Raw genomic sequence first — 13,133 nt, forward strand, 5'->3', positions numbered from 1 at the left:
TGGGTAGTCCAGGGGGCCAGCTGTGTGCCAGCGCATCTATATCGTGGGGTGCCTCAGTCAGGGTATACCAAAGCGGGCAGTGGGAGGATTCCCGGCAAGCAGGTCTACCTGTGCTCGACCGAATCGACTCCAAATCACCTGGACCACCTGGGGGTGGAGTCTCCACTCTCCCCTGAGCATAACCTGTCGTGACAGCGTGCGCTGCAGTGTTGAGGTCACCCGGGATGTGAGTGGCTCGTAGCGACTTGAGGCACTGCTGACTCCAGAGGAGGAGATGGCGGGCGAGTTGTGACATGCAACAGGAGCATAGACCGCCTTGACGTTTGATGTATGCTACCGTCGCCATGTTGTCTGTCCGGACCAACATGTGCTTGCCCTGGATCAACGGCCGGAACCTCCGCAGGGCGAGCAGTACTGCCAACAACTCAAGGCAGTTGATGTGCCAACACAGCCGCGGGCCAGTCCAGGAGCCAGCGGCTATGTGCCCCTTGCATAAGGTGCCCCAGCCCGTCTTGGAGGGGTCCGTCGTAACCACGACGTGCCTGGAGACCTGCTCTAGGGGAACCCCTGCCCGTAGAAATGCAAGGTCAGTCCGAGGGATGATGAGGCGGTGACAGATCGGCATGATGACCATGCAATGTGTCCCACGGTGCCATGCCCATCTCGGGACTCGAGTCTGAAGCCAGTGCTGAAGTGGTCTCATATGCATCAACCCAAGTGGTGTGGCAACCACTGAGGATGCCATATGCCCCAGGAGCCTCTGAAAAAATTTCAGTGGAACCACTGAACCGACTGTGCGTGCTCGTTCGTGAGGCGCGCCATCATCGAGACCGAGTCCAACTCCAAACCGAGAAAAGAGATGCTCTGAACTGGGGAGAGCTTGCTCTTTTCCCAGTTGACAAGAAGCCCCAGTCGGCTGAGGTGCGTGAGCCAATATTGATGCCGGACGCTCTTTTTTGCATTGAACAGGAGTCTGTGCGAGGTTCGGCTCAGTACTCGCAGGTCCAAGATTGGCCGCAACCCTCCGCCTTTCTTCGGTACAATGAAGTAGGGGATGTAAAACCCCTTCTTCATCTCGGCTGGAGAGACAGGCTCTATTGCACCCTTTCGTAGAAGGGAAGCGATCTCCATATGCAAAGTAGCGGCATTCTTGCCCTTCACCGAGGTGAACCTGGGTGGGCGCCTGGTGAACTGAATCACGTAGCCGCTGAACTCCGGGCAAGGGGGACCAAGGGAATAATTACATTGGACGTACTGGCGGGTGGGGCCTCGCAGCAGGGCGGAGCCTGAGGTGCCACGTCAAACTCTGTGGCCGTGCTGAGTCCAGAGACATCGAAGCACTTATCTGGCTCCTGACGCCCACCATAAGATTGGTCGAGGAGAGGGGAGGAGGAACATTGTCGTTTGTGAACCTGCCAAAATGGGACGGTGGACGGTGTTCATGACGACGGCCGTGCGCACCTGACATGTGACCCAGAGAACAAGGAAACCACTATTTTGTTGAAGTTTTGGGTACCGCAGCCTCTTGGGCATGCGGCGAAAGATGAAACAAAAGATTCTCCTCCCGGCCCTCCACCGGGGGACGGAGTGCTCTGTTTACCAGCTCTGTAGAAGCGGGTCTCCTCGTCCCTGGGTCGTCTGTCTCAGGGGTGCTTCAAAGCCTTCCTAGGGTTGTTGGCGGCCGGCCGTGAGACGGGTGGCGTCTGCTTCCTGTGGTGGGCTCCACACCGGGGCAGGCTGCGACAGAGCCGGTCCTGTTGCTGCAGGAGGACACCCTTGGTGACGAGCAGATGGGGTGCGGGGTCTTGAGCCACACCGGGGCAGGATGTGTTGAATGGCCTCTGTCTGCTATCCTCGACAGTGTCGCCGAACAGGCCAACCTGGGAGATGGGGGCGTCAAGGAACCGTGCCTTGTCAGCCTCTCTCATGTCGACCAGGTTGAGCTAAAGGTGGCGTTCCTGGACCACCAGGGTGGAGACCGCACCGTGACCTTCGTCGCCCAGAGAGCAAGGTCGGTCACCGAGTGCAGTTCCTGCATCAATCCCGGGTCAGAACTACCCTCGTGCAGCTCTTTTAGCACCTTGGATTGGTGTACCTGCAGGAGAGCCATGGCATGCAGGGCGGAGGCGGCTTGTCCAGCGGCACCATAGGCCTTAGCCATCAGAGACGACGTAAACCTGCAGGCCCTGGATGGGAACTTCGGGCGCCCGCACCAGATGGTGGCTCTCTGCGGGCACAAGTGCACCGCGAGTGACTTATCCACCCGGGGGATCACCAAATACCCCTTGGCCACCCCACCATCAAGGGAAGTGAGAGGGGGGAGCTGAAAGATCGGGACCGGGTAGTAAAAGGTGCCTCCCACAATCTTGTCAGCTCCTCATGCACTTCTGGGAAGAAAGGATCCGGGGAAGGGCGTGGCCGTGAGCGGCGCTCTGGGCCCAGGAATCAATCATCGAGTCACGGGGGTTCAGGGGAGTGTGGAGGGTTCCACTCTAGCCCGAGGATCGCGGCTGCCTGGGAAATCATGTCGCGTCGGCCTGACACTGGGCGACCACACATGAAGGGGGAAGCCCAGCTGAAGCCTCCGCGTCAGAGTGGACAAGCCCACTCTCCGATGCTGTACTCGATAGCTCATCATCTTCCTGGGCCCCAATAAGAGGTCGAAATCACCCTGAGACGAGCCGGCGGTCTCATCCGAGAGCCCGACCAGGGCAAGCGAGCATGCTGAGGAATGGGAGGTCCATGGGGGGTTACCCGGCGGAGGTGGTCCCATTGAAGTCCCCAAATCGCCCCCAGTGCTAACCGACACGGTCTCATACCCGTAAGTAGAAGGACCGAGGTGGGGAGCCGCTGGGGTGGCTTGCTTTCTTATGAAGGCAAGCTGCGACCACTACATTGCTGTGGTCATGTTCTCGCAATGAGGACAAGACCCATCCATGAACGAAGTCTCTGCGTGGGCAGCGCCCAGACACGTAAGTGACCACTAGTGTCACTACATCGACACAACATCGAGTGAGTGACAGATAGGGAACTAAACAGACACTTACAATCACACAGTGAAGACTAACAAAAACTAAACTAAACTGAAGGGAAAAATTGAAAATAAAATAGAGACAAAAAAAATAAATAAATAAAAACTTTAATATAAATAAAAATAAAATTCAAAACTGTAATAACCCTGGATCAGATTGCTTGTACTTCACCACTTTCCCTGAAACAGTGAGTGCATACACTGCATCATAATGTAGCATGCCTCAGCTTTGGGTCTGCCTTTACTAAATTAACATTCATGATACACTTCTCATTAAAAAACATTCAATGCACCTGCACTTTAATTGTTAATTGCAGTAGTTGAGCTCTCACCGGCAGGTCTTGGGTTATATATGCTGAAACTGGAGCACGCTGTGATTCTTCAGAGACCTTTGAGAATGTTGAGGAACAGTGAGAGCTGGGCGTGTGGTGGCAGATTAATTTATCACACACTTCAGTACAGCAGATCTACATGTTTATTTACCTTCCCTTTTTTTTTTTTAAATGGCTGCCTCTGTGCCGTGCTTTTAGGACAAGTAATTACACCTTAAAGAGTCCTGGTGGGGATTTAAACAAACTACATAAGAAAGGAAATACACGCCATATAGTCTGGCTTGCCTTCAAGCCCTTTCATGGTGGCTATGTGAACATGAACTTAGAATATAAAGTTGGGGCTAGCATGTTCGTAGACTTTGAAAAGTGTTCAGTAGTGGTCCCAACTCGCATGGTGCCCTGTATGAGATTAGACAGGTGAATTGGTGAATCGTTTATCTGAATTTGTTCATTTACATGAACCGATTCACTAAAATGAATTAGACTTTCCAATTTTACATATCATTGAATTGGTGAACCATTTATTTACTTGAACCGTTTAGATTAACTGATTCACTAAAATGATTTGGACTTCCTAACGCTACATATAAGTGAATTGGTAAATAACTGTCCGAGTAAACTGATTAATTAAGATGAACTTGACTTCTCAATGCTACATACAATACAAGTGAATTGGTGAATCATTTATTACATGAACTGTACCAATGAACCGATTCATTAGAATGAATTGGACTTCCCTACACTACATGTAAGTTAATTGGTAAATTGTTTATTAACATGACCTGTTCGAATAGTAAGTGAACGTTGGTTTACATGAGCTGTCCAAATAAACAAAATGAATTTTAATTTCCAATGCTACATATAAGTGAATTAGTGAATGAACTGTCTGAATAATTAGTAAACTGGTGAATAATATATTTACATGAACCGTGCAAATAAAGACATTTCCTATGTTTAATTTGACTTTCCAATGCTACATACAGTATACTGTAAGTGAATTGGCGAATCATTTATTTACATGAATTGTCTGAACATGTCCATTTTCAGATTTTCTTTTTCACAAGAAAGAGAGAGAGTAATATAGCCTACAATTTGTGTGCAATACAATGTGGGAAAAAAAATGATGTTGCATTTCGTCTCGCTACATGCTACTTATTGAAAAAGTCTGCACTATTGTGAAAATATTTGAACTACTGGTACACTACTGTACTACATTAAGTTAGTTATGCCCTAACACTGAGTGTGTTTGTATGCACACCAATCCGCTGATAACTACCTAAAATCATAGTATTCAAAAACTCCAACAATGTAAGAAACCCACGTTTACAATGGACTTGAAATTATTGGATTATTTTCTGCTTTAGATGTCAAAACAGACATGTGCACAACACTTGCGCACATTGGATAATCCGATAAGAATGCCAGTAAAGGTGTTTACATGCAATGTGACCAAAAATCTACCTTTGTCGATTGGTTTGTGCTTAAACCATTTATGACCTTACCCTGATACAGGAAAACCGCTCAATGTGTTTGCATGACTATATATTTTGTCAGCTTATTAAGCATAATCGGTGTAAGATTGTACATATAAACGTGCTCACTGATGCAGGGGCGGTTACTTGCCACACCTGGGTGCCCCTGAGAGCGCTATCACCAATGCCAGAATTTGTCACACCTAGTGTTTTTTTAACCTTGTTCCTGAAGACCCCCCAACAGAACACATTTTGGATGTCTCCCTTATTTGACACACCTTTTTCAGGTATTGGAGTCTATACTAATGAGCTGATGGGTCAAATCAGGTGTGGTTTATTAGGTAGACATCCAGAATACGTACTGTTATAACCAAATAGAAACAGGGTTTGGAAATATAGTTTACACAATATAGTAGACAATGTGGCAAGTTTTATGTCATAGTTCTCCATCAGGGAGTGACAGAGAATCCATACAGCAAAAATATGGGATACTGTGACGAGGAGGAGGGCATGGCCGGGCCGTGAGGATGCACACCTGGTCCTGAATTGTTCTAATCAGCCAGGAGGGGGAAAAAGATGAGCTGGAGGTGCCAGTTTGAGAGAGAGAGAGACACATGCGGCCGCTGTGTGTGTGTGTCAGTGTGTTTAAGTTGATTTATGTAATTAAAAGTTTTGTTGACTGCTCAGCCGGTTCCCGCCTCCTTGCCCATCCTTACAGATACATATGTCAAACACAGAGTAGCATCTGTTGGTGTATTTGCAGGATGTTGGTGTGAAACGCATTAGTCATCATTACGTGCATGTCCCACATTCCTATCGGCAGCTCATTCTTATCAACCGGATTAAAAAAATTCAGTAGTCTTGGCATCCAAGTCCATTTGTGTACTCTCATTGGCAGCATCTTTGCAGAGGTTTCTAAAATTGGATCACATTAACAAGCAAATGCTTTACTCTTATTTAGGCTAGCACCTTCATCATTCTAGGCTGTGTTGAATCAGCCATTCATTGTAGCTCAACTGATGAAATTGCTTGTGTGTTTTCTACTCCAGGAGGAAGGAAAGGTGGGTGTAACATTCAACATTGGCACGGTGGACATCAGCGTCAAGGAGTTGAATACAGAAGTCAACGATGGGAAATATCATGTGGTACGCTTCACAAGGAATGGGGGAAACGCCACCTTACAGGTGGACAGCTTGCCAATCAACGAGCATTTTCCATCAGGTAACATTTGTGGCTTTCTGTCTATTCCAAGTGAAATTTCTCAAAGAGAAGTCAGAAATTATTTTTACTGTTAAAGTAATAGCTCACCCTCATCCCAAACCCATATTCTGTTATTTTTTCAGTGGAAAACAAAGTATACATTTTTTTGAACAATTGTTACACAGCTTTTGACATACATTGACAGTTTATAGTGACCAGGGTCTGTCAAGCTCCAAAAAGGCACCAAATGGCACCATATTGAATTCTGGATGCAAATATAGCCCACAAGATAAATGGACTACTGTAATTGTGCTTTTTTGGTCTGCCCTTTTTTTTAAGCTTGTCAAATTTGTTCACTATAAGCTGTTGTTATATGACAAGAGCAGTGTACAGATTCTTTGAATATTTCTCCTCCAAAAATAGCAGACTATAAGTTTGTAACAATAAAAGGGTGAGTAAATTATGGCAGAATTTAAAATTTTTGCATGAACTATTCCTTTAAACCTACTGGATATCACAGCTCTCAAGTAAATCAAGGCAAGGAACAACATCATTTCTCACCACTTTCTGCTTGTGTAATTTATAATCTGCATGTTTCAAGGCATGCAAATTTTCAAAAATGGTAACAGGTGTTCATAATTATAACACTGATTTCCATTCTGCTGAAGGAAAGGCATGAAATTGAGAGAACACTGCGAAAAATAAAGCAAATACCACTTAGCTCACAATCGACTTGGCTTGTGTTGCTTTCTGAATTGTCCTCTGAAATGTCCATATGTGGGTGTAATCAAGCCTGGGCACCTGGTCTGCGCATAATGGCAGGCCAAGCCTTTGCCTTTGTCCCTGCGATTAGCACCATGACATCTGGCCAGCTGCTTTTGAGAGCCTTTGAAAGGCAGAGGGAGGGCAGGGCTGCCCCGGTGAACATGTTTAAGGCAGCAGTGGGGCAGCTACAGCAGCTGTGGGAGAATGAGCCCCGGACCTCTGTGTATCAGTGACTCCCAGACTCAGGAAGCCAGCAATGATAGACGAATACAAATTAGTTCATCAAATGCTGCAGAGGCTTGGTGTAGAAGCTCAATGGCTTCCTACGCTGAGAAATAGGTCGTGCTAAAATACTGCCCTCAAACGCTTCCTCTCAAAAACTCTTCACACTCAATTAATTTGGGTACTCTGTCCTCCGCTTTGATGTCTCTGTTGCTCTGGCGCCCTCAACGGGATGTCTGGCCCCTGCACTTCTCGTCCAATTAGATAGAGGCTTTCTTCAGGGTTACTCAAGCTGTATTCAAACGGCAGGTCTTTCTAAAGAGAGATAGTCATAAAATGGTTAACAGGAGGATGTGGGCTAATGCTCCTACAACATTAGCTCACTATTCAAAGTGGATCTGTTATGGTCATTGAGGGTGCTTTCATACCAGAGCTTTTGGTTTGCATCCGAGTCTGTTTGATGTCAGAGTTCAGTTCGTTTGGTTGGTATAAATGTGGTTTATCGAACCAGTGATCTGCACCAGTGTCAACTTGAAAGGTTTCGCAATTGGTATAAAAGCAATCCGCCCTAAATTGCAAAAGAGAACCACTATTGATTTTGTATAATTGCCATCTTTGCCTCGGGTCACGCTTATGTAAGCAATATCACACGAGCAGGAGTGCTGCTGTGCCATATATCAACACAGCTGTGATTGGGTAATCTAGTGGTGTTTTGTTTATAAACTAATAAGTGTTTTTTTTTTTTTTTAATGAACCATTTCGAACCAAGTGAACGAATCGTTCTCATTCACTCCCATTGTTTCTGTGAACAACTGTGTTTTTTAATTAATCAGTTGAGTCAAAGATTTAATGACTGCCTTGTAATATTAAAGACACATATTTTTTTCACCATCTACTGGTGTAAATATGCAATCTCCAGAAATGATTGCTGAACTACTCAGTGAAAGAAATCAAAATGAATTAAAATCCCCACCACTATCTGTAAATACATGAAAATGGAGTAGTGGAGTGATACAATTAGTAAAGCGTCCAGTGCTGTTGGATTGTATGTCAGCATTCTTGAAATGCAGCTCGTCCAATCAGAATCCAGGGCCAAAACTAAGTGTTGTATAAGTATAGTATAATGCATTTCTCATAGCTCCTTGTCTTGCCTTTGGAGGGCAGCTCACATTCTTCACATCTCTTGCAATGCATCAGTTGCAGATGCAGGTACCATTCTGAGCGTGTAAAGTTTTGGTGGTAAATTCAAAGGGTCAAAATCATGAATAAAACAGTGTAGCTGGCATCTTCTCATCTTGAGTCATTACCTTGCTACAGTGTTAAACAGCTGTCACTAGTACTGCAGTTTGGACAAAAAAGTAAAAAAGAGACCAGTGAAAAGAGACTTGTTGGGGCAGGAGGGGTAATAGCGAACTGTGGTTTGAACCAAGCAATTGAACCAAGTGTGAAATTATCATGGACTAGTAGCGAAGTCACACTCAAAGCCAAATAAATAACCTACAATAAAATGTGAATTTATCTGGCTTAAACTGCATACAGGGCTGTACTCAAGCCCAAAGTATTCTTCGGTTTTGATGCAAAAGCTTAGCGTCTGGGTACAGTCGAACACGAGTCTGCCAAAGTATACTTCATATAAGTGTGCGCGCATTCACAGGCGGTTGGCACATGTGCGCTGTGACTGTTATGAGGACTGGACTATTTCTCTTCAGGAGTTTAGACCCATAAAGATTCTTTATATTCCTTCAGACTGGAGTTATAAAAATGCAGGTATCTCCTGGCCTACTCACACATTCGTTCCTCACTGTTGTTTTCACATTTGTCTCCTGTTGTTTAGCTGTGATTTTATCTTCTTCTAGCTCTTCTTTGTGATGCCAATGGCTCATATGTGAGTATGGCCACCTTGTGGACCCACTAATTAGAGCAAATAATTCCAGGCGCAAGCGCATACTGCGTGTTCAATGATGCACGGTTAGCATTCAGTGCTCAAACACTCTGCTGATGATGAAATTTTCTTCATGCTTCCTGTCCTGACTGACATATACTTTGGGCTTTAGGGGCGTCCCTGGAAGGTGAGGGCCCCATGTTCAACCTTGCCATGGGCCCGTCCTTTACTTGGGACTCCATACCAGTACTTAAAGAAATGTTAAAATGCTCCTCCTAAAGTAACCAGTATTTAACACGTTGGTACTGATTTAACCATCAGTACAGCCGTGATACATTGATAGATCATCCAGACCTATTGGTACACTGAATTTAATCAATGATGCTACATATTGGCCTCCATTACATCCCAAAGGTTTGAATCAGACAGGGACTCAATGGTTATTAAAAGGCCAGTGAATTTGACTCCAAGCAGAGAGCAGGTTTTCATTAAAGCTTTGCCTCGAATGGCATTTCGTTTCTTGCAGGGTTCCTTGACTCCCTCCAGCCATTATTCAATTGCACATTTTCTAAGTATTTATCTCTGTCTCTCTTTGCAATCACAAGCACACGCATTTAAACACAGGTAATATGCAGGACATTCAATGGTTGTAATTTGACAATTATTGATTTCAGTTCCTCAGTTAAAGGCTGTGCCATCTCTTGAGTAATTACAGGCTAGAATTTAGACTCATCGGCTAAATAGCACTTGAAATGCTGCACGTCAGTGATTCTCTACATTCCTGCCTTGTTCGATAAAGCTGTGATGCCATGGCATGGTGTGATAATTTTCAGGGTAGCCATGATTCCTTCGCTTAGTCAATGCAAACAAAAAATACTAGAAATGTCTTATGTATACACATCATGGGTAAAAAAAAGAAGCATTTATTGGTCATAAAATTGATTTCAAGCTAAGATTGTTCACCCAAAAATGTTGTTCCATTTTGTTCCAAACCTTTCTTTCACCCATGGAACACAAAAGAAGATGTTAGAACAGAATGTAAGCCTCAGTCACAATTCACTTTTATTGTATGGAAAAAAGATGCAATGAAAGTTAACGTGCGCAAGTTACAACTTGGCATGATTGTACCGTATGGCACTTAAACACTTGTAACTTATAACTTTAATTAAGCAGTTACAGCTTACACACTACTAAATATTTGTGCATTACATGTAACCCCACGTATAAACAAAATATTTCTGGAAGCCTCCATTAAGGAATAATGGCTGGAATAAAATAGCAGACTGATTGGATTACATCAGTGGCTATATATACATGCATCCCTATAACATGATTAAGACAGTTCTGAGATTAAGTTGGAGCTTTTGTAAACATTATACTGTGATTATGTTAATGTGATTATGTTCATAATTAGGCACATTTCTGCAAATTCAATGATTCTTTGCAAATAATCAAAGTAATATCAAGTAGCACGTGAATTGGATTGAAGAGGTTTGTCCATGTAAACAACTTTTAGTGGATGACCTACTCAGCTGTTTTGCTTTATCAATGTTTTTGCCATCTATACAAAAGGGGCCAACTTTGAAATAATTGGGTTATGCAAACATGACTAACAGAGCCATGAGAGGAAGAATCAAAGCTGTATTCATACACGTATGCATATTGAATCATCACATTATTTGTAATTTTGTATGTAACATGCACACAGTACATTCTGTACATCCTGTATATTTTTGTAAATTTTGGTTTCTAAAAAAGCATCATACAGTATGTTGCCAGTATTTAGTGGTTTAAAGGTCATTTTGTTATGAATAGCAAACTGTTTTTGATGGGTGAGAATATTTGCTATGTTATGGAGGAATGCCTGCACTGATTTTGTGACATGGTGTTTTGGTGGTGTTAGTAAATTTAAGATAGATAGATTAACTGATGTGTCAAGCTGCATGTGTTAAGTGTTTGCAAAAATGGTACTTAGTATTGACAAAAGCACATAACCAACTGTATATATATATATATATATATATATATATATATATATATATATATATATATATATATATATATATATATATATTAAAAAAAATCCAGTTTGTGTATTATTATTATTTATTTATTGCTGCAGTGTTGACTATTTTTTTTTTTTTATGAATTCCAGTGTAATAAAACACAAAGAATAATTTTAACACGCCCTTAACATTACATGAAAAAATAAAAAGGTTTTCTAGATTGACGCTACTAAATAAGTCCTCACAATGCATAATCGCAGGCTGTGAAAATTGTCCAACACTTGCAGGGGTTTTCAAACTGGGATCCAGGGACCACCAGGTGCACTCAAGGGGATGCTAGGGAGTCCGCTGAAAATTTCAGAGAGAAAATTTTTTTGTAAAAATGTTTTTATTTTATTTTGTATTATTACATTACTCTTTCATTCTGTTTTTTAAAGCTGAAGTATATAACTTTTTCAGTGTTAAAATACTTTTCTTCTATCCCAGATTAATATGCAGAGACAACTATAATCAGCCATTCATTGGTTAATTTTCTCGAAAACTGTAAACACTGTCTGTGTGCCACAATTAAAATTCCTGTTTGTTTTGATCAACCATGCTAAAACCTGCCCCAACAACATTACTCAACCAACAGTGTGAGTTGTGACTATCTGACTGTTTGAACAACTGCAGGCGAGGGGCATATATACAGGTGCATCTCAATAAATTAGAATGTCGTGGAAAAGTTCATTTATTTCAGTAATTCAACTCAAATTGTGAAACTCGTGTATTAAATAAATTCAATGCACACAGACTGAAGTAGTTTAAGTCTTTGGTTCTTTTAATTGTGATGATTTTGGCTCACATTTAACAAAAACCCACCAATTCACTATCTCAAAAAATTAGAATACATCATAAGACCAATAAAAAAAACATTTTTAGAGAATTGTTGGCCTTCTGGAAAGTATGTTCATTTACTGTATATGTACTCAATACTTGGTAGGGGCTCCTTTTGCTTTAATTACTGCCTCAATTCGGCGTGGCATGGAGGTGATCAGTTTGTGGCACTGCTGAGGTGGTATGGAAGCCCAGGTTTCTTTGACAGTGGCCTTCAGCTCATCTGCATTTTTTGGTCTCTTGTTTCTCATTTTCCTCTTGACAATACCCCATAGATTCTCTATGGGGTTCAGGTCTGGTGAGTTTGCTGGCCAGTCAAGCACACCAACACCATGGTCATTTAACCGACTTTTGGTGCTTTTGGCAGTGTGGGCAGGTGCCAAATCCTGCTGGAAAATGAAATCAGCATCTTTAAAAAGCTGGTCAGCAGAAGGAAGCCTGAAGTGCTCCAAAATTTCTTGGTAAATGGGTGCAGTGACATTGGTTTTCAAAAAACACAATGGACCAACACCAGCAGATGACATTGCACCCCAAATCATCACAGACTGTGGAAACTTAACACTGGACTTCAAGCAACTTGGGCTATGAGCTTCTCCACCCTTCCTCCAGACTCTAGGACCTTGGTTTCCAAATGAAATACAAAACTTGCTCTCATCTGAAAAGAGGACTTTGGACCACTGGGCAACAGTCCAGTTCTTCTTCTCCTTAGCCCAGGTAAGATGCCTCTGACGTTGTCTGTGGTTCAGGAGTGGCTTGACAAGAGGAATACGACAACTGTAGCCAAATTCCTTGACATGTCTGTGTGTGGTGGCTCTTGATGCCTTGACCCCCAGCCTCAGACCATTTCTTGAGAAGTTCACCCAGATTCTTGAATCGATTTTGCTTGACAATCATAAGGCTGCGGTTCTCTCGGTTGGTTGTGCATCTTTTTCTTCCACACTCTTTCCTTCCACTCAACATTCTGTTAACATGCTTGGATACAGCACTCTGTGAACAGCCAGCTTCTTTGGCAATGAATGTTTGTGGCTTACCCTCCTTGTGAAGGGTATCAATGATTGTCGTCTGGACAACTGTCAGATCAGCAGTCTTCCCCATGATTGCGTAGCCTAGTGAACCAAACTGAGAGACCATTTTGAAGGCTCAGGAAACCTTTGCAGGTGTTTTGAGTTGATTAGCTGATTGGCATGTCACCATATTCTAATTTTTTGAGATAGTGAATTGGTGGGTTTTTGTTAAATGTGAGCCAAAATCAACACAATTAAAAGAATCAAAGACTTAAACTACTTCAGTCTGTGTGCATTGAATTTATTTAATACACGAGTTTCACAATTTGAGTTGAATTACTGA

General features: G+C 43.1%; 1 protein-coding gene across 7 annotated transcripts in view; it reads left to right on the forward strand.

Moving 5' to 3' along the window:
• The window catches only part of LOC127410426 (neurexin-3b), a 491,153-nt gene that overhangs the window by 415,084 nt on the left and 62,936 nt on the right, over positions 1-13,133 (forward strand). For all 7 annotated transcript variants that reach the window (XM_051645685.1, XM_051645682.1, XM_051645680.1 and 4 more), the window contains one exon: positions 5,885-6,056. In XM_051645685.1, the coding sequence (XP_051501645.1) occupies positions 5,885-6,056 (172 nt within the window). The remainder of the gene's footprint in view (positions 1-5,884; positions 6,057-13,133) is intronic.

Source organism: Myxocyprinus asiaticus, chromosome 19, assembly GCF_019703515.2.
Source record: "Myxocyprinus asiaticus isolate MX2 ecotype Aquarium Trade chromosome 19, UBuf_Myxa_2, whole genome shotgun sequence".
Lineage (NCBI taxonomy): Eukaryota > Metazoa > Chordata > Actinopteri > Cypriniformes > Catostomidae > Myxocyprinus > Myxocyprinus asiaticus.